The 26895-nt window shown below is 36.4% G+C and overlaps 1 protein-coding gene across 1 annotated transcript in view; it reads left to right on the plus strand.

The window, feature by feature from the left end:
* Positions 1-26895, plus strand: part of IL18R1 (interleukin 18 receptor 1) — a 27479-nt gene continuing 584 nt past the window's right edge. Inside the window, exons 1-10 of the mRNA XM_004617918.3 lie at positions 1-58; positions 2681-2918; positions 6297-6465; positions 9397-9544; positions 13288-13344; positions 15465-15571; positions 19285-19304; positions 19822-19943; positions 21206-21364; positions 24624-24782. Of these exons, the coding sequence (XP_004617975.3) occupies positions 1-58; positions 2681-2918; positions 6297-6465; positions 9397-9544; positions 13288-13344; positions 15465-15571; positions 19285-19304; positions 19822-19943; positions 21206-21364; positions 24624-24782 (1237 nt within the window). The remainder of the gene's footprint in view (positions 59-2680; positions 2919-6296; positions 6466-9396; positions 9545-13287; positions 13345-15464; positions 15572-19284; positions 19305-19821; positions 19944-21205; positions 21365-24623; positions 24783-26895) is intronic.

Here is a 26895-nt window from a genome sequence, read left to right on the forward strand (position 1 = left end):
ATGCATTATATAGAAATACTCTTGACCCTTTGGATACTCACATTTAGCAGGACCTCAGGTAAGTAATTACGATTACTTGCTTTATTGCCTTAAAAACTGGTCTGTAAAGCTGCTGTTTCCAGGGACTTCTTATAATTTTTTTGAAGAGTGTTTTCCATGAAAGGTTTACTCCAAACAGAAATCAATGGTATTCCACATGGAGAATCCATTTCTCATAGTTAAAGTTAAATGGCAATATCCTAGTAGTATCCAGATTCACAGGTCCAGAGGTTCTTGACACAGCAGAATTCTTATACCCTATTTATGCTGGGATGGAAGCATCTGTTCTTAGCAAACCACCTATTTTATTTATTTAAAAAATTTTATTAGTCAATCACTGTGGGGTACAGTTACAGCGTTATAAACTTTCGTGCTTGCGTTCCAGTCACACAGTGATCAAGTACCCATCCCTCCACCAGTGCCCATTCTCCACCACCACTGATTCCAATATCGCTCCCACCCCCTATCTCCTTCATCCCACCCCAACTCCGTGGCAGGGCATTCCCTTTCATTCTCTTTCTCCTTTTGGGTGTTGTGGTTTGCAATAGAGGTATTGAGTGGCCATCGTGTTTCGTCTATAGTCTATTTTCAGCCTGAATCTCCCATCCTGAGGGGTTCTCCAAATACCCTTTACTTGGTGTTCCCTCCTCTATCTGAGCTACCTTTTCCCCCAGCATGTGAGGCCAGCTTCCAAGCCATGGAGCAAACCTCCTGAGAAGACCACCAACTTTAAAATGCACTAATCTTCCAAGTCAGAAAAACTAAATAGTTAGGTCATTGAAGTCATTTGTTGCCCCGGGAACAGGAAACTTCATCTGTCAAACTTTCAGGAGAGTCTTTAATGTCAGGTTTCTTTAAATGAAGGTTTAAATGAATCCCAAAGAGGACTGAATACACTTTTCTATCACAGCATCAGTACAGGAGTATATAGAAGCATATATAGATGCTGCCTTAAGATTGTTATAGAAACATTATAGATATTATAGAAACAATCCTGATATTTAACACCAATATCAAGATTGATATTAAATGCTAATGTAATTGGGCGTTAGGAACATGAAGCAAACAACAAATCTCTGTACATGGCACATCAAGGATTCTTATCAGACATAATAATGTGTTAAGTAATCCAAACATACAAATAAACCCCATATAACCTACTTATGTTGTGTGTATAGTATATATTGTGTCCCCCAAACCAGGAAGATAAACTGTTAATAACTTGCTTCCCTTTTGGGTGTCATTAAAACCAAAATCCACAGGTACAAGTAGCACACCTTCTATGTTGACATGTTGAGATATAAAATTGGGAATCTGAGGCTGGAGCGATAGCACAGGGGTAGGGCACTTGCCTTGCATGTGGCTGACCTGGGCTCGATTCCCAGCATCCTATATGGTGCCCCAGCACCACCAGGAGTAATTCCTGAGTGCATGAACCAGGAGTAACCCCTGTGCATCACCGGGTGTGACCGAAAGTGCAAAAAAAAAAAAAGAGAGAGAGAATCTATAGTAAGCACCAAATGCAGGTCGATCCCACTAATACTTATGCTTTGAGGTAGATCTAAGCTTCCCAAAGGTTTCTGACATTTGAGTCACTTCCTCTTTACCGTGTGGTTAATGACACTGAGTTATAAAGGCAGGCTGTTGCTATAAGAACTAAGGCCTAACTGGACAGAGGCATTTCCTTCATGTCGTTGAAGAAATGCTCCATTCAATCGAAGTATTCTCACTTTCAACATGTGCTTGAAGGGTGTGCTGGGGCCTCTGGAGCACAGGATATGGTCAAGTCAGTTGACGTCTGCCCATAACTATCAAAAATTATCAAAAATGCAGAAGGAAGGAATGACAGTCAGTGTAACACACAGGTCTGGGTTACTTGAGAAAGAGTGGAAGGAAAGGGGACTAGCAGAGAGCAGGGAAGTAGAGAACACCTGGAGGGGAGGAATGAGGGGAAGGCCACCTGTAATCATATCCATGCCTGGCCTGCATGGGGAAAGGCAGTTAGGGGAATACAGTGAGAGCAGGCTAGGTAAGACTCCTTATGATTCTAGTGAAAAACTTTGGGATCTCTAGGTTTGGTATTTTCTTTTCCATAGAGACTCAGGTAGAGGTATTTAAGGGTTAGGTATCGCAACAATTACACAATACTCAAATAACTGCATCTGTGCTTTAGTTATGAGAGGTTACATTCTGGCCCCTTTTAAAAATAAAATCTATTTGTAGTTCATCTTATTTATATTTTTAAAAGGGTCTTGGTCAACAGATTGACTTCCTGTCTCTTAGTCTGGAAAGATTGAACCTAAAATTTGAGAACCTGCAAGACTGAGATGCTGAAATTCCTCAGGGCTTTTTTTTGTTTGTTTGTTTTTTTGTTTTTTGGGTCACACCTGGCGATGCACAGGGGTTACTCCTGGCTCTGCACTCAGGAATTACCCCTGGCCGTGCTCAGGGGACCATATGGGATGCTGGGATTTGAACCCGGGTCGGCCGCGTGCAAGGCAAACTCCCTACCTGCTGTGGTATCTCTCCAGCCCCACCTCAGGGCTTTCTTAGAAACTAGACTTCTTCACCCCATGTAGTGGGGAAGAAAACTGATTTTTTATTGCTTTTACTCTTTTACATTGCTGATAATCTTTTACAGGACGTTGCATTTCACGTGCTAACGTTAATGTAGTTGAAGGAGAATATTTTCATCTGAAACGTTGCCCTTGTACATCTCAGAATAAAACTGGTGCTGTGAAATGGTATAAAAACAGTGATTCACTTGGATCTGTTGAGATAACCTCCAGTAGTTCACCCAGGATTGTTTTACACAATTGTACTTTAGAGTTTTGGCCACTTGAGCTAAGTGACAGTGGAAATTACACACTCAAAATGAGGTGAGTATACCCTCGCTTTGTAGTAGTATATTTCATTGCATTCTTAAACTTGCTTAATTAATCAAGCAATTATTTGGAGAAGTCAGACACAAATTTTTCTCTCCCCAACTCTTCCTATAGTGAAGAAGAAATGCTTCATTGTTGAACAATTAGGTGTTTATTTTCTTAGTGATTTTCACAAAAGATTACCTTAATATGATTTACTTTCAGAGGAGCTTTGCCGAGTTTAAGTGAAGATGGTATGAAATTGATTTTAAATTCAGCTGTTCTGTTGTTTAGAGTTTTAGGATCAAGTGAAATAAGTGTTTTTCCCTTCTAAAGTTATGAACATGGAACAAAAGAAGGTAGAACCAATGTGGGTGTTAGCCTCAGGCTGGGTAGAGGGACTGACATTGGTGTGGAGACATCCCTTTTCCTATCAGAGTTGTGGAGTAATAGGTACGAGTGCTAGTGAAGGCTGTGGGTATTTGTCAAGTGATCACAAGCTTATGAGCAGAGAAACAGAGAGGGAGCACAAACAGAGCTTTGATATGACCTGCTTCATCAAGAGTATCAAGAATCAAAGGTTCTGTAACATGACAAAAACTAACTGAATATGGCAATGATTATTACTGACCTCAGTTCTATTTTGTTTGAAGTAACTGGGATAAAGTTTTAGTGAAAACATTATTGATACAGTGTTTACCTCAGACATTTGTAATATTATGTACATAGTTTTGAATGTGTCTTTGTGTACACTGTATATTTGCATGTGCATGTATGGATGTATGTATTTTAATGATACTTGAGAATATCACTGTCACTGTCACTGTCTTCCCGTTGCTCATCGATTTGCTCGAGCGGGCACCAGTAATGTCTCTCATTGTCTTTTTTTAAATTTTTTATTGAGTCACCATGTGGAAAGGTACAAAGTTTTCAGGTTTAAATCTCAGTTATAATGTCTCTCATTGTGAGACTTGTTGTTACTGTGTTTGGCATATTGGATACTTGAGAATAACATGTGCAAAATATCTTAGGGCAGGTGGTAGTGAAGGTGCCCTATCAAATGGAAGCATGGGCACATCTGATCATTATTAGTTGTGCTAATCTGAGGAGAGTGTGATGTTACAGTGAAACCTTGATGTGGCTTCCATGGTTCTGCACAAAATGAAGTCATAAGAAATTTTAAATTAAAAATTTAATAATCAGGGGCTGGAGTGATAGCACAGCCGGCAGGGCGTTTGCTTTGCATGCGGCCAACCCAGGTTTGATTCCCAGCATCCCATATGGTCCCCTGAGCACTGCCAGGGGTAATTCCTGAGTGCATGAGCCAGGAGTAACCCCTGTGCATTTCCGGGTGTGACCCAAAAAGCAAAAAAAAATTTTTAATAAACATTTAAATTTATTTTTATCAATTTTGAGGTGTCTTTTTTGGGGGGTATGCACACTCCTGGCCCCAGAACTCATTGTTGGCAGTGCTCAGGGAACCATATATGGTGTCGGGAATGGAACTCAGGTAGGCTACATGCACAGCAAATACCCTACCCACTGTACTATTGCTCTGACACCTCATTTTTATTTTTAAAATTGTTTTGTTATTGTTTAGATAGCATGGTTACAATAGTGTTGATATTTATGGGACTGCTGTGCCAAGTTACTGTGTTCCCCACCACACAGTGGGGGACCACCCACCACTGACACCAGTGTCATCTCTAGTTACCTCTTCATTTTCCTCCTCTCTGTTCACTTATCAGTTTTGTAATCCAAGGTTAAGGGTTTGTCATTGCTTGATATAATCTGTTCCCTTATTTTGTCTCTGTATTCCACAGATGAGTGAGACTACCAAATTTTTGTCCTTTTTCTGAACATAATGCCAACCAATCCTTTAATGTTGAAGCCAAAAAAAATATTACGCTATAGCATGAGTTCATCTATTCCTACAACTACATAGTATTCCATTTCATGTGTGTATGCATGTGCGGTATATGTATATATATATTTATGTATAAAACCAGAGCTACTTCATCCATTCATCTGTTTCTAAACATTTGGGTTGTTTGCATGTCTTGTATGCCATGGGTAGCTTGCCAGGCTCTGCCATGTGGGAGCGATACTCTCGGTAGCTTGCTGGTCTCTCTGAGAGGGATGGAGGAATGGAACACGCTTCGGCTGTGTGAAAGGCGAATGCCTTATCGCGGTGCTATTGCTCCAGCCCGCTGTATAGTTTAGATACATAAAAATATAAAAATATATAAAATACATAAAATATATACATATATAGTTCAGATACATAAAATCTTTATCTAATGCACGGTGTGCAAATATTTTTCCCCCATTCAATAGAATATTTTTTTCAGCTCTTTTTTTTGGTCATTCAAAAATGTGCAAAACCATGCAAAATCAATTCAATATCCATTTGTTTATTGGATGTAATCCCCATCAATATCTCCATGACATTCTCTAAGGACTTGAAACAAATTCCCTAAAATTTGTATGAACTCAAAAATTCCCAAAATAACCAGAGACAGTCTGCGGAAACAGATTGGAGGTAGTACAGTTCCTGACTTTAAGTTACTAGAATAAAGATGGACTTTCAGACCAAATGAACAGAAGTAAGATGCCAGTGATAAATTCCCTGATATATTGTCAGTTAAACTATGACAAAGAATCTGGCTGCATGAGATAAGGACAAGGAAAACATCTTCAACAAATGGTGCTGACAAAACCAGATAACTATATGCAAAAAATCAAACTGATTTCATAAAAGTTAATTTAGAATAGACTAAATATCTTGAGATTGAGCCATAGTCCATTAAATACATAAAAAATATAGATAGAACTTTTTAGAACATGAACCTCAGTGGCGTCTTCAGTGATTTTACCCCTGTATCATATGTTTTTACACAGAGGAACTCCAGGAATGAGAACGAAATTGAATTACTTTTTTAAATCAGTGATTTCTATGTATGTAATCTTTAAAGAGTTATGATTCTAAGGTTAGATCATATCAAGCTAAGAAAAAATTGAGATTCACAATAGGATAGAGATAAAAAGAATAGTTCCCTGGTCACATTGATATGAGGAATAATTTAAATTAACAGCTTTACTGAAGAGTAAAGAGCGAGCAAAAAAAAATTTGTGTGCAGCAGTGGGGGGTGGAGACAGAGGATTAAAGGGGTGTTTAGTTCTGCTCAAGGTTTTATCTTTTACCATGGCCTTTTGCTCTCATGAAGGTTGTTAAATTTCCTGCTGCATTGAGCCAAAAAAAAAGGAAAGACCAGGGTTTGGGAATCATTGAATGAGCATGGCAACACATTTCACAGGGCTGGTTACTAAAAGGTGGAATTTGTAAAGTTTCTATGCTAATTCTAAAATATTTTAATAATATTTATCTCATAGTGATGATTCTTATGAATGGAAATTAAATGTCCTCAGGAGAAGCAATCACAGATGCTATTGTGAAAATTTAGTAGAAACTGAATTAGTGGAAATTGGAGGTGCTTTATCAATAGACTGTGACAAGATGTATTTGTACAATAAAAGCCTCAACAGCACATCACTGTATAAGGTAACAACTCATAAATGACTTTTATCTACAGCTTCATTTTAAAAAACAAAAGACAGAACTTCAAAGTGGAGATCTGATTTCCATGGGGTGCTTTAGACAGTATGTTGACAAGCTATGACTCCATACAGCTCAGCTTATTAGATCCTGTCTGAGAGAGGGTCCCTCTACTGCCTGCTGTGATGGGCTCCTACTCAGGATGCATACCACACAGTTCCTGACCCAAATTAGGACTCCAAAATGATAATGGTTTCTTTTCCTTTGCTCTCCCTCCCTTTACCCGTACTTAAAAAAATATTTAACTTCTAGAATTCCTACTTCTAGTTTAAGGACTTTCATTTACTCATGCCACATATAATTGAAATTTTATATTATGTATGTATTCGAAAGGTGACATGAAAAATTCCTGATTCAGTGAATTTCTCCACATTTTCTTTTTTTATTATTACACCGCAATTTGCAAAGTTGTCCATAGTACAGGTGTTTGAGGCATTCAGTGTCCCATCACTAATCCCACCATAGTGTGACTTCTCTCCACCAATGTACCCAATTTCCCACCCCACCACACCCAGCCTGCACCCCTATCAGGCACAAACAAGTTTGCTTTATATTTTCCATTACAACCAAATGGCAAATGGAATTATCATAAAAGTCAATTTGTGACCATTGTTGTATCTCACAAAGATGTTACTAAAATCATCATCTGAGGTCTCACTGAGCTGGTTGGTGCTGGTTGATCCTTCTTTGTAATTGTTTTTACTTATTGAGCTTGGTGTGCTTCTACACAATGATCCCATCAAATTATCTCTGCTCCTACGGGGTTTTCAATACTCTAAAGTTGGAGGAGTTGTGAGGCCACGAATGTGGCCTGCATTGAGCCAAAAAAACAAAAGTTGTGAGGCCACGAATGTGGCGATGAGCTCCAGACATTGTGGCGAAGGGCTATTCCTATGTCGAAGAATATTAGGTGTGGATGGGGGCAGCTGGGCCTCTCCAGCAAGGAGAGGAAGAATCTGCCTACCCCCATTCCCATTCCGAGATGGCGCCAGAGTTGGATCAGCCCCAAGATGTAGCTACCCGGGTTGGTTTGGTAAGTTTCAGTTGTGGAGCTGAGGTGGTTGTAGAGAATGATGAGGTTGTAGACAATTGTCAGAGAATGTTGGGTAGGGTAGGAGCTGCTAGGGCTCAGGTTTGTCTTTATATTCTTTTATGTGTTTGTTGCATCTTATGGTTACCTCTTTTGTGAATTTTTTGGTTATCTTTGTTTTTTTTTTAGTTAGTCACTCTTTTACTTGTGTTATAAGAACTCCTCCTCATTCTTCCTTTTTCTCTGTACACACCCTTCCTCCTTGACTCTATTTTCTTTACGAATAAGAGAAAACTTAAAAGAAATTATCAAAAAGGCTACTATCAGTCTATAGACTATTTACAAGAATGCTTTTATAAAGACAATAGTACTAAAAGCATGAGACTGTATTTCATTGTTATGGTAGGAATGAATACAATACATACAGTTCAATGGAGATGATATGCTCATATAAGACACAGGAGTGAGAGTATATATATACATACATGAGAGTGTATATGTACACATATAAAAATGTGAACACATACATACAAACATAAGCAGCAATGTGTTGCATATGTTTGTATGTATAATTATAACACTACCTTAGAGCATCAACCTGGGAACTGCTATCATGGACATTAAAAAGCTATGAGAGGATAGTCTGAGCAGAAGAACTCGGGAAAATTGAAGCAACTGGTAACAATTTCCCAGAAATTTATGTTTGTACCTTTAGCTTGAAAACTGTTTACTTGTGATTTTGGGGGGTGGGGGAAAGCTCTTTTGTAATATGTTTTCCAACTATCTGAGTCAGTTATGAGATAATGATCTGAGAAGGGTGAGCAAGGCAGCTAAATTGGTAAACACTAAATTGGTAAATAAAGAGTTGAGTTCTTGGTATTTTAATGTAAGTTGGACAAAGTTGGGGGATTATAAAATATTTATTTATAGACAAAAACATTTCACTGATGCAGGGGCTTCCCAAATCTACTTTAATCATTCTCTGGGCCAGTTTCAGTTGCCACAACTTTGACAACTTTGAGGTCAACGCTTTAGGAGTAGTTTCTCTTTCTTTGGTATTTACAGGTTAGTAATTCAGTTTCCATGTTAGCATTGGGTTCTTGAATTGCTCCAAGACCGCTGGAAACTGGTGCCTTGGTCAAAGAAGAACAGGTCAGTATGAGGAAGCACTGATCATAGTAGGGTGTGGACTCCAAACCGAAACAACACAATTAAAGCCTAATTTTATTATTGTTAATTCTCGTGACACATAGAGAAATTTAAGATAGAGAGACACAATTGACTGCTTATGGATTAGATATTTTTGATTTGTTTTTATAATTAATCTGTTATTTTCTACTGAAGGACTTCAGAGAATTGGGGCCTCTTCTAGGTACTCAATTATCTAATCCAGTTTGACTTCACACCCACTATCTACCCCATTATGGGTAATCCTAGTACAAACAATTAGACTGAATGAGTTATGAAATAGTTTTGTGGAATATGAAATAGTTTGACCAAGTCCTTACGGTTTGTAAATCCCTCTTTCTCCTCCTCCTCCCTCTTCTTCTCATTCTTCCTTTTCTTTTTTCTATCCTTCTCTGACCCTTTTTTTTGCCTCTTTCTTTAAGACCAAAGTTAAAAGAAATTATAAAGGCAGTTATTGTCCTTCTATATTCTATTTACCAGCATGTTTTCATAAAAATATGACATTAAAAGCACAGGAGTATATTTCATTATTATGGTAGAAACAAGTATATCTAATTTATGTTTCTGTTTTTTTCCTAAAGATCTATAAAGTAAAAAGTTTAAATTACTATAATGTTGCTTTTACTTAAAATATTTGACTTGCTTTTCTAAAAAATTAGGATTGTGAAGTAAGTAAGAGTGGTGATTCCTTTATAAAGAAAGAAGCAGAGTTTAAAGATCAAGGCTATTATACCTGCATTTATTTCCTCCTTCACAATGGAAAACTATTTAATTTAACCAGAACCCGTAACATAAAAATAACTAAAGGTAAGAGAAATTTTATATTTTGGAAGAAAAAAAATAGCAAAGTTAAATATCCTCTGAAACACTAAAGGAAGCCAGATGCAACTCAGCTGAAGTTGTAATCATAGCACTACTCAGTACATAACATTTGGAATCATTTTGGCACCTTCCATAATGATAAAAAAAAGACTTTCTTTTGGTCAATAAAGGAAAATTTACAGTGGTGAGTGTCCCATGAGTCAGTTCTCTAATTTGTAATTTGGGTAAGTAGTAGAACCTTTTACAGTTATGCATATTCTTTCACTCATCCAGTATTTGGAGAGTATGTTTATATTCAGTAAATTACACTGAACTTTGTTAAGTAACGAAGCAAGAAAATATAAACTAGAGCCATAGAATACTATTTTCTTTTTGTTTTTTTGCTTTTTTGGGCCATACCCAGTGATGCACAGGGGTTACTCCTGGCTCATGCACTCAGGAATTACTCTTGGAAGTGCTCTGGGGACCATATGGGATGCTGGGAATCGAACCCAGGTGGGCCGCATGCAAGGTGAACACCCTGTCCACTGTGGGATTGCTCCAGCCCCTAGAATGCTATTTTCAAGGACTGTGATTATTATCAGATGAGGCAATTTGGAAACAATTTGGAAGTAATGTAGTATGTACAACCGTTGTTACTTGGGAGATGGTAAGAACACAGGCATATGGAAAGAGGAAAGATGGATCTTGGGAGCTATGAGAGAAGGACATGCAGGAGGAGTTTCTGGAAAAAGCTCCTTTGATTGGAAGGAAAAGAGCATAGGCAACAGGCATGACAGTATAGCAGGTGTGTGTTCGGGATGATGACCATTAGCCAGTTTTATCTTGAAACTTAACTATATGTAACAGAGCACCTAAAGATCGGAATTTTATTTCAATTTACTTTTTTAAAAAATTTTATTTTTGTAAAGTAGTTCACAATATTTGATTGCATTTAATATTTAAACACCAAATCCCACCACCATTACACCTTCCCACCACCATATTTTGGATATTTCCATCCCAAACCCCAATCCCTGCCCCAAAGCAGAACCGGAATCACTTATTTTGTATTGTTTGTTATTAATAAACTGCTGAAAATGCTCCAAAAAATTTCTTAGAGGAGAGTGTGTGAAGATTTTTATATCCCACCCAGGGGTCAACAAGCTCTTCCATAAGAGATTACTAATATGTTGTTAAGGTTGAGCCTTGTGTGCTTATATATATATGTATATATATATAATATGTATATAAATATATGTATTCGTAAAAATATTTTGGCCTTTCAAGCTGTGTTTAGAGAACCCCAGTATCTCTCTGGCCTAGCAGGTCCATGCAAGAGCCCAAGGATATAATGCTTCACCCTGTGGTACCAAGGGATACTCACTTCCCCAACAATGCAGAGCCATGATAGGCAGCATGTGTGTGTCTTTGTGTGTGTGTGTGTGTGTGTGTGTGTGTGCCCACTGCTTTTTTCTTGCCTATAGAGACTCAGCAGATAAAGTCTATTCCCTTAAATTGTTAGGTCCTTCTTGTACTGAAGATTAGAAAGTAGGCGACTTTCTGTCCTAGACATTGATTTCTGTTATCCAGAAAACTGTGAAATTCCAGTAATGACTTGTCCAACCAAGTCATAGGGTAACAGCTATTAGAGGTCATTTGCTTCTGAAAGAATTCCATCTTTAATTTCATCATTCAGTTACATAGCTGTATGCTATGTATAGCTAATTTATAAATTTCCTCTTAGTATCTTTATTTAAATAACTTCAATATATCATTATATGTTTCTGGAGATCCAAAGCCTGATATGAACTCATTTGGCTAAACTCAAGCTTTTAGCAGCATTTCATTTTTTTCTGGAAGTTCTAACGAACTATTTCCTTGTTTGTGTATCTTCTCGGGGTTTCTTGCATACCTACTTATGCCAGTTCCTCCATCTTTGAAAGAAGTAGTAAAGCATTTCAAATTTCTCTTCTCTCTTTTGCTTCTTTCATTGTATCACATTCTCCAACTCTGACGCACCCAGTTTTCCCTGATGTGGATTCTTGTGAATACATGGGCACACCTTACAAAATCCAGAATAATCTAAATGCAAATCCTTGTTAAGGAAATGGCATCTTTTTACAAAACATTCTTCTTCAAGACAACTCTTAAAATATCTCTACCTTCAGAACTCCCACAAAAGTTCCTGAAAAATAGGAGAGGATCAAAAAAAAAAAAAAGAGAGAGAATCAGTGACAGTTCACTCCTTTCGCTAACATGATGTTCTGCACATTTGTCCTTGAGATAAACCATTTTCATCATTGCCGTCAGATGCAGGATTTGGTTCTTTTCTGGGGATGTCCTGGCTGACTTTCTGCAGTTACCACCTCACTCACAGCCGCTCCATCACAGGGGACCAGCTCTGGCTCACTCTGTACTTCCATTCTACTAGGTTTATTCTTCTATCAATGTCCACATGTTCCTCTGCTCCCTTCTCTGCTTCTGCCCATAGCACTCTACTCTCTAGGAGAGTTTTGGAGGCTGGGGTATGTGAAAGATCTCCTGGATTTACTCCTCTTCCTGTACTGGAGCGATAGCACAGCGGGTATGGCATTTGCCTTGCACGCATCCAACCCAGGTTTGATTCCTCCATCCCTCTCGGAGAGCCCGGCAAGCTACCGAGAGTATCCCACCCACAGAGCAGAACCTGGCAAGCTCCCCTTGGTGTATTCAATATGCCAAAAAAACAGTAAAAAAAACAGTAACAACAAGTCTCACAATGGAGATGTTACTGACGCCCACTCTAGCAATTTGATGAACAATGGGATGACAGTGCTACAGTGCGGTGCTACTCCTCTCCCTGGGGTCTGTTTGCTGAGGGCCTCGAGGACTGGCCTAGATACTGACTGGCTAATTCTCCGTCAACATCCTCTAGTCTTGAAGACAGCGGTCCCGGAAGGAAGTTGCCTCTGCTGACGAGAGGACTAATAGCTTAATTCTGGGCAGTTGAAATATGTGGCTCTAGTTGCTGGCGTTCTACAATTACTGGTGGTACTAATTTCTATGAAAGCAGTGGTGGGAGGTGATTGGGTGATGGTTTACTTCCTATGTATTATCAGAGGGGGCTGAAAGAGAGAAAATACACCTCCAGTTGGGCTCAGTCACTGAGAAAGTTGAGTTGAACTAAGCTTACAGGTACAGGTGCACCTGCAAAGTCAGGACTAAGGGGAAACAAACTACCCAGGGCACAAAGTTGAGGGGTTTCTGTTTTAACTGAGAATGAATCTGGACTTTGAGTTTGAAAGTCTCTGAGGAACCAAGAGAGAAAATGTAGGGAATAAAGGCTGCTCAGAAAGCTACTTCCCTGTGCATCCCGTAGGACCTGCAGGGCTGATGGGTCCCTGAATGAGCACCTGCCTCAGTATTGAAGCAAAACCCAAATTCAATGTGCTTTCTCCAGCTATGTGATGGAAAGTGAATCAGAAAAGTGGTATTAGCTGCCACAATTAATTATTTTGTCGTTGTTTTTGTTTGTTTTTGTTGAGTGGGCCACAACCCAGTGGTGCTCAGGGCTTACTCCTGGCTCTAAACTCAGGGATCACGGGTTTCTGAAGATCGAACCCCGGCCGGCTGATGCAAGGCAAATGCCCTACCCATTGTACTATTCCTCATGTGCCGCCACCACAATTATTTAATAAAAATACAAGTAAATATAACACTCGTGTAAAGTGTAATGTAAATTTTTCTTTTATCTCTTTTAGGTACAGATATTTCTATTCCACATATTTGGGGGCCAAAAACTGAGACTATTGACGTGGAATTAGGTACGTTTATCTTGTATATATTTACCATTTAAGGATGGTGTTTTAATGAACTAGTTCAAGGCTAAATATGATTAATTATTAATTGATACGGTATCAAAAACACATTCTACAATTAGTGAAAAATACTGCAAAATCAGAAAAAGCCTGTCATTATTTGACTGTTGTCATTTTCAGGCTAACTAAAGTGTTCAAATGATTAAGGAACTGCCTGTGCTTTGTAAACTAGAGTTTTGGTCATTTGTGGATGTTCCTAATAATGTCTATGACTATTTTTAAGCATAGGAATTCTGCAAGCATGATATGAAAAACTATGGTTTAAACTTAGTATGTGGTTTTTTTATTAATTGACTCACTTTAATTCAATGAACTAAATCGACCACACCTTAAATCAACATGTTCAATTAAGAATTTATTCTAAAATAGAAAGAAAAGAATCCACAGAGGTTAAATGAGACATTGCATAGGGTTATTGAAATAGATTATTGAATCAATGTTTCTAAGCAGGTCTGAGACGTATTATTTTTCTTTTATGGAGTAAATAACTCCAGCTAAGAAAACAGAATTGTATTTGTTAAGTCATTGCCTTGGAGTGTGGCAAGCTGAGATTCAAGTTTATGTTGCTAATTTTCATAGACCACGCTTTTGGTCTCAGCTCTTTGTAGCTACTACATTTTTTTATTTGTATCTTTGTTTTTATCTTTCAATTTTTATTGATTTCTGGAATTTCAATTGATTGTATTTATCCTAATTAAATTTTTACTGATTTCTGCATTTATAAGGCTGATTTCTGCATATATTTTATTTATATCTCTCCCTCATTCTGGCTTTAATTTTCTCCTCTATTTCTAAGACTTTGATTAATTTCAATGTTTAATGTTAGAACTTTATTCATTGTAATGTGTTAATTTTAAACCCTTAAGTTTCCCTTTAATAGCTGTTAACTGTTTTCAATATTAGATATACCACATTTTCGCTCTTATTCAGTCCAAAACATTTTCCAAGTTTTCTATTATTTCTTCTTTCTTCTATGAATTATCTATGTTTCTTAATTTCCAAAATATTGTAGTACTTTTTAATTATATCTCTATTTTTAATATTTAGTCTTGTGTCATCATGGGCCGAGCTGTACTGCTTTAGACTTTTTAGAGTTTCAATAACTTGCTTGAGGGACAGAACATGGAGTATCTGGGTGTATCTGATTTATTTATTTCCAGTGCATTTGAAATAAATGTATTTTGGTTTATCATTTTAAATGTAAATTATGCTAAGTTTAGGCTGTCAGTATCCTCTGTAATGTGTTGTGTACTCCTCTGTTGTTGACATTATTATTATCTGTTATTATCTCCAATTATAATGGTTACTTTCTTTCTATTGGTAGTGTTTCAGCTCTGTCAATTTTTATTTTATATATGTGACGTTTCATGAACATATACATCAATGTCTAATTAATTAACCCACTATTATGAAATTTTCTCATTATCATGATACTACTTTTTTATTCAGTGTCTACTTCACAATTATTAGATGGGTACACCAACTTATTTTGTTGGGATCAGAATCCTTAGTCATTTTTACTTCCTTTTTCTTTGCACATTTCTTTGTCCTAGTACTTGATATGTGGCCTGCCTAAACTGCATACATTTGGATTTTTTTCTGATGTCCAGTTTATATATAATGCTTGTTCACCTATATCTAATAAATTAAGGATAAATCAATCTGTTATCTTGTGGTGTTCTAGTTGTCTTATGTATTATTTGTTCTTTTTATTTCTTCTCTGATATTGATTGCATGAATACATATTTTTCTTTATTTAATGCACTTTGTTTTTCTTTAGTTATATTGTTTTAGCTTTCACTAATTGTAACCTACAGATCTCTAAGTTTCCTTTTATATTACTCTGTTAAAACATATGCACCTATTCAGCTGAGCTGAATGTTATTACTTGTAATTGTTGCCTAATTTTTCTATTTCACAGTTTTTGAAAAACATTTACAAGGCATATAATTTTTATGAAATTTAACAGTATATGTTAGGTTAACAGATATTGCCTACATTAATTTTTTACCTTTGGGAAATCTAAGTTTCTGAAATCAGAACAATGATTGTCAATTCTTACCTAGGAAAAGATGTACGGCTCAACTGCTCTGCTCCTGTGGCTGATTTCAGTACGCTTGAATGGAAATATGAAAGTTTACCTAATGTTCATGAAGAGAACTCATCAAGGTATGTACATGTGATTTATAATATGTGTGGTTATATATTAAATTAATATCATATAGTATGCATATGATACAAAGATTGAATGTTTGGTTTAAGTTATAATTACTACTGTTTTTTAAATTTATTTTTATTGAATCACCATGAAAAAAGTTACAAAGCTTTCAGGTTCAAGTCTCAGTCACTCAATGATCAGACCCCCATCCCTTCACCAGTGCACATGTTCCGCCACCAAGAACCCCAGTATACCCCCCTCCCACCCCCCGCCTGTGTGGCTAATGACATTCACTTTATTCTCTCTACACTTTGAATACATTCAATATTTCAAAAGAAAACTGTTATTATTTAGAATTTTCCGCCAACAATCAAACTTGCTGAAAAGCTATCATTTGATAATTTGTTTTCCATTGCTGAGAATGAAGAATATACTGCTGCGCAATTTTGGATTTCTGATATTTTAGCTCAGTTCACACTTTCATGTGCGGCTGCTCTGGATCTCATCTGGGAGGAGAGCGTGCCCATAACACCCCCATCCCAAGATCTCCTGTGTGCCATGTCACTGCAAACTCGTACCTCTGGGTAGTGGGTTCTAGAAGATGGTGGTCGCCACATGGGTGTCACCACCCCAGCCGAAAGAAAAGGTCAAGAGAGAAAAATCTTTCCCCTCCCGGGGTAGCCTGGGGTTGTAGTTCAGTTCACAGTCTAGATGCATTTCTGTAAGAAGCCGCTGGGAGCCAAAAGTGATTAGTAGCCCTCCAGGATCATAGTCTTTAAGGAGCAGAGGCTAAATTATAATTACTATTAAATTGTATATACCCTCATATTTTCATACTGTAGGTTGATAGGTACACAGACATTGTCATTCTGTAAAAAAAGTAGATTGCTGAACCACATTAGTATCAATTTACAGAAGAATCTTTCGGTCAGTCAGAAATGTGAATTTTACTTAAGAAGTTTATAAAGAGCAATTATCTAGGACACATGTTTCTGGAGTATTTTTAGTGCTTATTATATGTTTAGTTAGTATATTTAGTTAGTATATATATTTAGTATATTTAAGCACTAAAATACACTTAGTGCTTATTTTTGCTAAGATGTAATAGAAAATACTAGGTCAGGGGACAAGAATGTGTGTATATATTAGTGTGGGCCTCTTGTGTTAGTAGGTATGCGAACTCTGTTGCCCACACATCGCAGTGAGATGAGTTAGGTGTCTCTAGGTTGCAGAGAATATTATCTATACCACTCCCTAAAAGACCCTGGCTGCACCAAAGCCAAAGGTAGGCTGTATCCTGCTAGTTCTTCAAATCTGTATCCTGAGAAAATATACTTTTCCAATTTCTGATTTTTGAAATAGTTATTTCTAAAAATGTTTATAAATGCCAAAAATATTAAAGAAGAAAATTCCCATTGGAAGAAAGATGTGTATGTGAGTGTGTGTTTGTGTGTGTTTTACTAATGGTGCTTGTTTGCATTGTTTTTTTCTGAAGTGTTTGTATCTCCTTGTTGGCTATGTATGATGGCAGTTGTATAATCTATAATCCATTTAGGATTAAAGGTGAAATTCCTGTGATGGGTATAAAATTTGTTAATATAGATATTGTCTCCTGATCTTTAGATTATAGTTTGTTTTAACTTCTTTTATTGATTGAGGTTCTGTGGTTTACAATACTATTAATGGGGTTTCTCATGTACATAATTTCAACACCACACCCATTACTACTGTACCAACCTTCCCCTCCCAAGAACCTGAACACCCCTTCCTCTCAGTTTGTTTTTAAGACATTTGTTTTTCTTAAAGGTGAGCTTGAGAAATTCTATCAAATATGGAAGAATCTCCAGAGATTATTAGATGTGATTAGGAAATAATCACTAGTATTTATTGTGTAAATTCACTGTGTCTTTTGTTGTTTGTAGATTGACATTAAACATAACAATTATTGAAGCATTTTCCCACCAGAGACCATTAATTGAAATTATAAATACAATAAAAGTAGGAGAGCAGCTAGATATATTATAAAGCAGTGCAAAAAGTTTTGAATGATATTAATATTCAATTTAAATTGTATATTATTGCATTGAGTAATGACCAGATTTATTTAAACAAGACATGTAAAACATATGGTCACTTAAACTTTTCTGAATGACTGAATCATTACTCTAACTTTTAATGCGTACCATAAAGTTCTAGTGAATCATGATAGATACTATAATGTTGATCATCTTAGATGAATATTTTTTGAGTTCTTTTACTTCTTATATTTAAAAGATATTCTTAGTCACCATTCTACTGCTATATAGAAGCTTATCTTTTTGCTAGGTTTAGGAACATGACTAGCACTCAGCGACCGTGGATTCAACTGAATTGCTTTTTACTATGCCAATGTATATTATTCTCATTATCTCTTAACCATTGGAATTCTGCTCCCCAGTGATCTCTTGCTACATTTTAGGGGTAGAGACGACCCATTCATCAAAATTATTAGAAATGGTGCTTAAGGATTGGAGAGATATCACTGTGTGTAGGGAGCCTTGCCTTACACATGGCTGACTTATGTTCAGTCCTCAACATATCATATGGTCCTCTGAGCCCCACCAGGAGTGATCCCTGAGCACAGAGTGAGAAGTAAGCCCTGAGTACTGCAAGATGTCCCCTGCACCAAAAAACAAGCACCTCAAATAAAATAAAATAGATGGTGTTTAAACAGTGGTGAGGGAGGTGTTTTTATTTATATTTTCAAATTGAAATAATGTTGTAACTCTACATCAGTAATTGAAAAGATTTTATTGAAGTAATGTTAGTTATGATACATAATTTTATATTTGCATTATTGTAAATCAATTTATACACAATACATCATATTTTAGTAACAGTCTAATCCCATCTTTAGGTAGTTGTTCTCTTTTACCCAATTAAATAAGCCCCTTTCCTTTTGGTAAGCACCAATTTTGTTTAATAGCCTAAAATTTCTTTTGTTTTATTTAGTTGTTTAATATGGAGGGGCGAGTGAATTACATCCAGATGTTCTCAGGGCTTACTCTTGGCTCTGTGTTCAGGGATCACTTCCCGTGTTGCTTGGGGAACTATATGTGATTTTGGGTATTGACAGGTCATTCGTATGCAAGGCCAGTGCCTTAAACACTGTAATATTGCTCTGTCTCAGTTTCATTTTTTTTTAGTGCACCACATATGAGTTAAATAATCTATCATTTGCCTCTCTCTATCTAGCATACGTCACTAAGCATAATACTTTCTTGGTACCACCTTGTTTTTGCATATGCAGGTTTTTATGTATAGTATTTTATTTTGCATATATTCTTTCTCCAGTCTTCTTCATTCGGTTATCTCTGAAATTTTACTTATCTCCAACTCTTGACTTTTGTGAGTAGTTCTTTGGTGGATGTAGGATTAGGGATACGAGCTTTTAAGTTCCCTATCTTAGCTTCTCAGTGGTCTCATGTGTCTTAACTTCTTGAGATTTCACTAATAATTAGATGGTTGCCATGTCTTGAATGGTTGCTTCTGTACATAAATATGTTCTAATCTTGGTTTGAGACCATTTGAGACTACAGTGGGGACTATTTTCCAGTTGCTAGTGATCCCTGCAGAGCTATAGGCGAGGCGCGGGTGAGTACTATGGCATTGCTGGTTGGCTCAAGCCTTGAGGGCTTATCTTGCATAAATGACAGGAAAACCTCATCGGTTAAGAAGAAAAGGAGAAGCTGAGTCCAGAGGGTGTTTCATTTCCTGGCACTCACTGAACATTTTTTGGGTATTTCTTGTGTGTCTGAAACTAGTGGGCCTAGAAAGATATCATTGAAATGCTCAGCAAAATAAGCATTTATCTTTAGGGTTGCACAGTCAAGCTCGATACACACTTGCATCTATGCTAAATGATTTGCTGTCACAGTTAATGTCACAGGTAATAGAGGCTGCCATGGAGGAATGCTGAGTAAGGTAGGACAGGAAAAGTGGGAACAATAATTGAGACAGGAATACCTTCTTGAATTTTTCAGCTGAGCCTCATTGTCTTTCTATTTGGGGAAGTTTATATCACTGTCCTCACCTAGTCTCAGACAGAGCTGTTTCTGTTGGCCCTGAGAGTGCCAGAGGATGAGGAAGCTTGTTGCGGCCTACTGCGGGTTGGGAAAATTTGATGGAGTTAGTGTAGCTGTTGTCACTGAGATAAGAATCTCTATCGTGGGTAATGTTGACTTTTGCTAAATTATTTTTCTTTGTTGCAGTGATAAAACGAACACAAATCGTACAATAATATTAATAATTAAAAATGTTAATGAAAAAAATCTAAACACTACCTATACATGCTATTTCAAAGACGGGGACAACATGCTGACCAAAACCTTCATCTTGGTGAAAAAAGGTGATGGGAAGGTTTTTCTTTTTTTCTTTTTCTTGAGGCTTTTGGAACCTTTGAAAGTTTCCCCCAAAAGGCCCTTCCAAATTCTCAGCTTCTTCATGTCATACCTCAGGAGCCAAGTTTCTGAGCAGTGAACTGGATCTACCTAGGTTATGAGCATTCAATGGCAGAATTGATGTCTGTTAGTATTCTAAACAGAATGAAAGCATAAAATTTACTCTTTCATTCTCTGGCATATTCAGATTCCCTATAGAAACCCAAACCCCAGGGATATAGCTGCTTGGAAGTGAGCACTGTCAGGGATGCAATACGTCAGCTCTTGCACATAGTGACCCAAAGAAAGTTTGAAGTTGGGGATGGGGTCAATGGTTCTTGTATCATTGCTGTCTCCAGTCCACCAGTCTTAAGGGTCAGGCTATGGATGGTCTTTATTCAAAAGAGATTGATCAAGACCATTTTCGTTGGACCAGTGTCTGTATCTGGCAAATTGACAGTTGGCTCTGATGAACAACGTCTCTTTTTAATAGCACCCACTGGACAGAGCATTCCAGAGCCATCCGTTTCCTTCCTTCACCAAAGCAATAAGGTTCTTGGACTTCTTAACTGCTCAGAAATGACTTTCTCTAGGATCAGCAAGTTGCGTTTCAAGTTTTGACTGCTCAATTACTCATTCCCAGACGTGGCATTTGCTACCTAAATACGAGATAAAGATGGGATAAGAGAGAGGAGAGGAGTGAGTTTGTGGGGCTTTAGTGAGAATACAAACTTGTGTAACTCACTTATGGCTCATGTTCTAAGGATATCATTCTAGCACATGTCATAATCAGAATAGTTATCATATGAAGGCACTGAAAATTGAGGACTTTAGTGGCTTTCTTTACCATACAAAATAAATGACAGAGTCAGGTGGGGACCCCAGACAATCTCAATTTAGTGCTCATTTTCCTGACAATCACCTTCATCTACTTGCTAACTTGGTTTGACTCTGCATTTCATGGTGATGTTTTAGCCTAGAGATTTCATTTCCACACTTTGGAGTAAACTCCACTACTATGATTCCAGTTACATGTTTCTAAGTATCTTTGTGTACATTTTTTTCTTGAAACGTTAGAGTAGAAAGATAATGACTCCAAGCTAAAGGCAGAAATGCAGAGTAACTTAATAGACAGCTAGATGAGGGTTAAGGTAAAAGTTAACAAACACATTGTGATGGTGAAAAACTAAAGTTTTTTGAATAATTAATTTTATTTTTTTCTTTTCTCAAGCTATGATGGATATCCCAGATCACGTCTTCACTAGAGGAATGATCATAACTGTTTTTATATCAGTGGCAATTGTGTGTCTGGTGATCTTAGGTATCGTTTATAGAGTTGACTTGGTTCTATTTTATAGAAGTCTCACAAGAAGGGATGAAACACTAGCAGGTAACATGTTGTTCTGATTGAGTTTATTATCTTATTTATGGTTTCATTTAAAAAAACAATAAGCACTACTCTTTATGTTTAATTATATATAAAAATTTTCTGTAGGAAAAATGTTCTTTCTATTTCATTTATTTTGGGGTGTTGTTCATGCTAACTACTTTTTCTTGCTTATAGTACAAACGATACCAAGAGTTGTTGTCTGTTTTAAGTATATATTTGTGTGCTCCTTTGATCTATGAAATACTTGAGCCCAAGAACTATGTATATGAAACTTATGTTCCATACTGTCTGGGTAATTTGTTCAGTTTGTCAACTCAATAAATTTATTTGAGTTGAATTGTATTTTGCTGATTACTTGGCAAAGGAGGCTGTGTGATGTGCCTATAAGAACCTTGAGCTACAAGTCAAGTGACCTTAGTTCTTGTTCCCTGGATCTTCCTTCCTTCCTTCCTTCCTTCCTTCCTTCCTTCCTTCCTTCCTTCCTTCCTTCCTTCCTTCCTTCCTTCCTTCCTTCCTTCCTTCCTTCCTTCCTTCCTTCCTTCCTTCCTTCCTTCCTTCCTTCCTTCCTTCCTTCCTTCCTTCCTTCCTTCCTTCCTTCCCCTCTCCCTCCCTTCTGTCCTTCTTGGTATTTTGTTGTTGTTGTTGTTATTTTTGGGCCATACCCAGAAATTTTCAGGGTTTTTTACTCAAGAATTACTTCTGGCAGTGCACCACATGGGATATTGGAAGCTGAATCCTGATTGGCTGCATGCAAGGCAAATGCCCTACTGGCTATACTACTGCCCCAGCCCCTGCCACTATTTCTTAGCAGCGACTATTTTTATCAGTTGATTCCAGATATAAACACAGTTTTTCAATTTTTCTTATTTTTCCAAAGGCAACTAGAATTACTCATTTCAAGATCATTATTGAATTAAAAAGAGTCAATTTAGTTCATGTTCTTGCTTCTGTTTTATTTGTGTTTATGTGTATGTATGTGAGTGTATGTGCAGGACACCATAATTCAAAACATAAGACTTCTGAAAAGTTATATAATTGAATGTTTCCCTGCAATTTTTCCCACTGCCTGTTCATTCTCTCTTAATGATGTATCTAAGCAAACACAAATACTTTAATTCCAACCCCATATTAAAAAACAAATATTCACACATTAGTACATTATTGTGAACTTTATTTTTATTTCCAACCATTTTAATTTGAAAAGTCTCCAATTTTAGAGTTGTACAGCTTTTTATTTATTTTTTTTTGCATTTGCCACTGTTTATTTGGGGCACCTATAGAAGTTTGGCTTGTTTACAACTTCCTCTATTCCAGAAATGATTGTTTTCTACAACCATTGTTTCATTGTATGAAGTGTAATTGAGGGAAAAATTCCTCCAGGTGGGGTTACTAGAAATAAGAGTAGGCACAGTTGCTGCTTTGCTGGATTATGTGCTTCTCTCTATGCCATTCTCTTCCCTTCAAAAAGTGCAAGTAACTTCAATCTTTTGGATATTTGCCTTTCTCATAGCTAAAAAGTTGTATATTGATGTGATTTTTAAAATCTCCCTTACTCTGAAAAAAACATTGGCTGTTTCTTCATTAAGAGTCAGTTATATTGCTTCTACAAATTTCACCCTAAATGCATGTGACATTGCTTATTTTCATTGTGGGTCTTTTCTTCGGATGTGTTATTTCTTAATAACTGTCTGTCCTAGGTAGGTAGTTATGTCACTGTTGCTACTATAAAAATACAAAAAGCGTCCTTAAGGGGCTGGATCAATAGTACAGTGTGTAGGGCATTTGCCTTGCATGTGGTCAACCCAGGTTGATCCCTGGCATTCCATGTGCCTGACACTGCCAGGAGTAATTCCTGAATCCAGAGACAGGAGTAACTCCTGAGCATTGCCAGGTGTGGCCCAAATAGAAACAAAAATTATTCTTAAATTGTAATTATTCTCTGACAGTGCTGATGGTGGCATACTATGTAGAAGGAAAAAAAAACATTTTGTTGGGACTATGCCTTGTGGCGCACAGGGCTCACTCTTTGCTTTGTGTTTTGGGACAATGTCGGGTGGTACACAGGGGATCATAGACAGTACCTGGGATAGAAGCCTGGTAAGCTTCTTACAAGACAAGGTTGGAGAGATAGCACAGTCGGTATGGCGTTTGCCTTGCGTGCGGCCCACCCGGGTTTGATTCCCAGCATCCCATATGGTCCCCTGAGCACGACCAGAGGAAATTCCTGAGTGCAGAGCCAGGAGTGACCCCTGTGCATCGCCGAGTGCGATCCAAAAAGCAAAAAAAAAAAAAAAAAGACAAGTACTTCTCTGTTCCATCTAGAAAATTTATTCAAATAAAATTGCATAGATTTACCATAGGCTTATAATAATGTGGAACACTAATATACTCAAGTTTATTTTATTTTTTTCTGAATTTTCATCATAAGCTAAAAAGAAAGCCTTATTAACCTTAACTCATAAAGACATTCTCATATACTTTCTTTTTGGACTTTTATAAATTCATTATTTGCATTTGTAACATTTAGCTTTTATATTATAAATTCATGAAGTTAATTTAACTTTAGACTTGCATATATGTAATTTTGCTATGAAATAGAAGCTGCATTGAAGAAAGATGTGTGTATTTGACATTTTGTGCATGTTTTCTCTACCTGTAGAGACCTGTACATATCTCGGTATGGGTCCATTCCAATTTTTAGAAATGTACTTCTCTTTCTTATTTTTATTTTAAATATTTTCCTCTTCAGGTGTATTTAACCCTGTATCCTTAGTGCAGTAGACAGCACATCTGTTTTTTAATTAGATGTGTTTGGCCAGATTCACAAATAGTATTTTCAGTTCCTATTTTTCTTTCTCAATATGGAGATGTACTGGGACTTAGAGACATTTAGAGATACTTAGAGGTGTAATCTAAATCCACTGATCTCCATGTGTGAACCACAGACTCAGTGATGAAAAAAAGCAGATGTGAAGATATATAGATATATATGTGAACAAAATTTTAAATGTTTATAGAAATTTTATATTACTGACATATTCAAGAATTTGTTCAATATTTGTTGTATGACTAACTGGAATAAGAAACTAAAGAAATTTATTTTAATTAATAGCCATCACACTGAATTTGAATTTGAAAAGAACTCTTTTAATCAACTTCCCAAAGTTCTAAACATCCATTCATATCATGGTTTCATTTCTACAAAATCACACAAAACTTTTATTCATATACATATTAAAACAGTAATCTTGTATCCTAGATGGAAAAGAGTATGATGCTTTTGTGTCTTACCTAAAAGAATGTCAAACTGAGAATGAAGAAGCACACTCCTTTGCTGTGGAGACTTTACCCAAGGTGTTGGAGAAACATTTTGGGTATAAGCTATGCATATTTGAAAGGGATGTAGTACCTGGAAAAGGTAAGAAAGGAAATATAACTCAGATAACTAACAAATGAACATGGTCCACTAAAACAGAAGAATTCAGCCTAAGCATATTGTTCTATTAGTCAATGAGGAGAAATCAAGTCAGTTACTTGCAATAATGCTTTTTCCACAACCAACTCTTTTTGTCGTTTTGTTCTGCTTCTTGATTCTCTGAAACGTAGGGAAAGGAGTAGGCATTTCTTTGATGGAATCAGCTCCAAAACTGGCACCCTAATGACACACTGATCTAGAAATGCCCCATCATGAATAAGAATCCCTCTGTGGATGGTATTTTTGTACAGCAGACAAAACCTTTCATTTAAATCACAATCTTTTAGGCTATAAAAAGATTAATTCTTAGTAGAAATTGCTTGTTCCTGAGTTGTCACTAGTGAAAAAAATTAAAGGAGAACATCGGTGGGGGAATAGTACAGCAGGTAGGGTGTTTGCCTAGCCAACAGCTGACCCGGGTTCAATATCAGGAATCCTATATGTTCCACCAAGCACTGCCAGGAGTAATTCCTGGAGTACAGAGCCAGGAGTAAGCACTGAAAATTGCCAGGTGTGACCCCAAAATAAAAACAAAATGAAATTAAAGGAGACAATCGAAGAGTTGGAAAAGAATGTTAAAAAAAATTGGTGGTTCATTATCAGATTATAGTTATGGAATTCAATGTATTCATACATGAATAAAAATAGATACCACACATATTGACACAAAAGACAGTAATAATCAAATAAATTTTGTAACATTTCCAACTTTTCTCTAACGTCTTCTGGAACAAACTTTGCTGTTGATACAATAGAATGAAATATAAACATTTTATTATTGCCATCATTCTTCCATCCAAATTTTATTGTGGATCATCCTAGTGCTACATTCTGGTCTGAGCATTGAAGATAGCATCAGTGGATAATAAAGAGCCATATTTCTCCCCTAAATTATAGAGTATAAAGACATGCGTATTAGAGAAAATGTATGTTAAAAAGTATTAATATTCAAATTGATGCAACTATTAATTTCTAAATCTTTGTACATGGAAGCCATGATTCTTTGATCAATATACACTCAACTATGTGTGTTTTATATATATTACACACTCTGTGAAAACCCATATAAACAGATATATATATACTTTTATTACATAGTATGCATTATGTGTGTTTTAAAATTCTATGATGTTTTATCTAGTGCCAATCTTTTAGAGAATCTAACCTTTTATAGAGCATCATTTAAAGTTAATAATTATGTCTTATCAATTACTCTGTGTAATACTAATGAAATATGTATATATTAGTGTAACACAATATGTCATTATAGTGAGTCCAAATAGTCACTTTTTAATTTGGTTTAGTTTACATGGGAACTCACGAATATTTAAAGATAACACAATATTGCTTATGTTTCTTAGAATTATAAAGTTTATGCAATTAAATTACTTTTATTAATATGGATAAACAACACATGATTATTTCAAATGTGAAAGTAATTCCAGTATGTTGTAATATGTTGATAACATATTTGCTTATAAATTATAATAGTCACATAAACTCCTTTAATTTAGTATATATATCAGTAAAACATATTTTATATCCAAAAATTATTAATATTATTGAGTGCCATTCCTAAGAAGCTACGCTGTCACTAAGAAAGCATTTTTTGTTTAGCTTTACATTGACTATAATTCTATTTTAAAATTTTTTAAGTCATTTTTCCTCCTAGGCTAAAACTTCTGTCTGTGAAGGGTTAGAGATCTAGAACAAAACTTGACCATCTACTTGTTCATGAGTCATTTCCAACCTGCCACTATGAGTGAAACTTGATCAAAAACATTTATTTGCAGGTTTTTTGTATCTGCTTTTTAAAATTATGTCAGCTAAACTGAGTGGTTATGACAATAATCACAATAACTCACAGAACCTAAAACATTTATCTAGCCTTTTTCAAAAATGCAAAAATTGATATGGTCAATATCTGGTCTATAATAGGAGCAATCTATATTTCTTAGAATTCTGACTTTAGTACACTCTTCCACACATATAGAGTGGTGTGATAACCTCATGGTTAGGACTATGCAAAACTAGACCACATGGGTTTACACACATT

This window comes from Sorex araneus, chromosome X (genome assembly GCF_027595985.1).
Source record: "Sorex araneus isolate mSorAra2 chromosome X, mSorAra2.pri, whole genome shotgun sequence".
In the NCBI taxonomy this organism is placed as follows: Eukaryota; Metazoa; Chordata; class Mammalia; order Eulipotyphla; family Soricidae; genus Sorex; species Sorex araneus.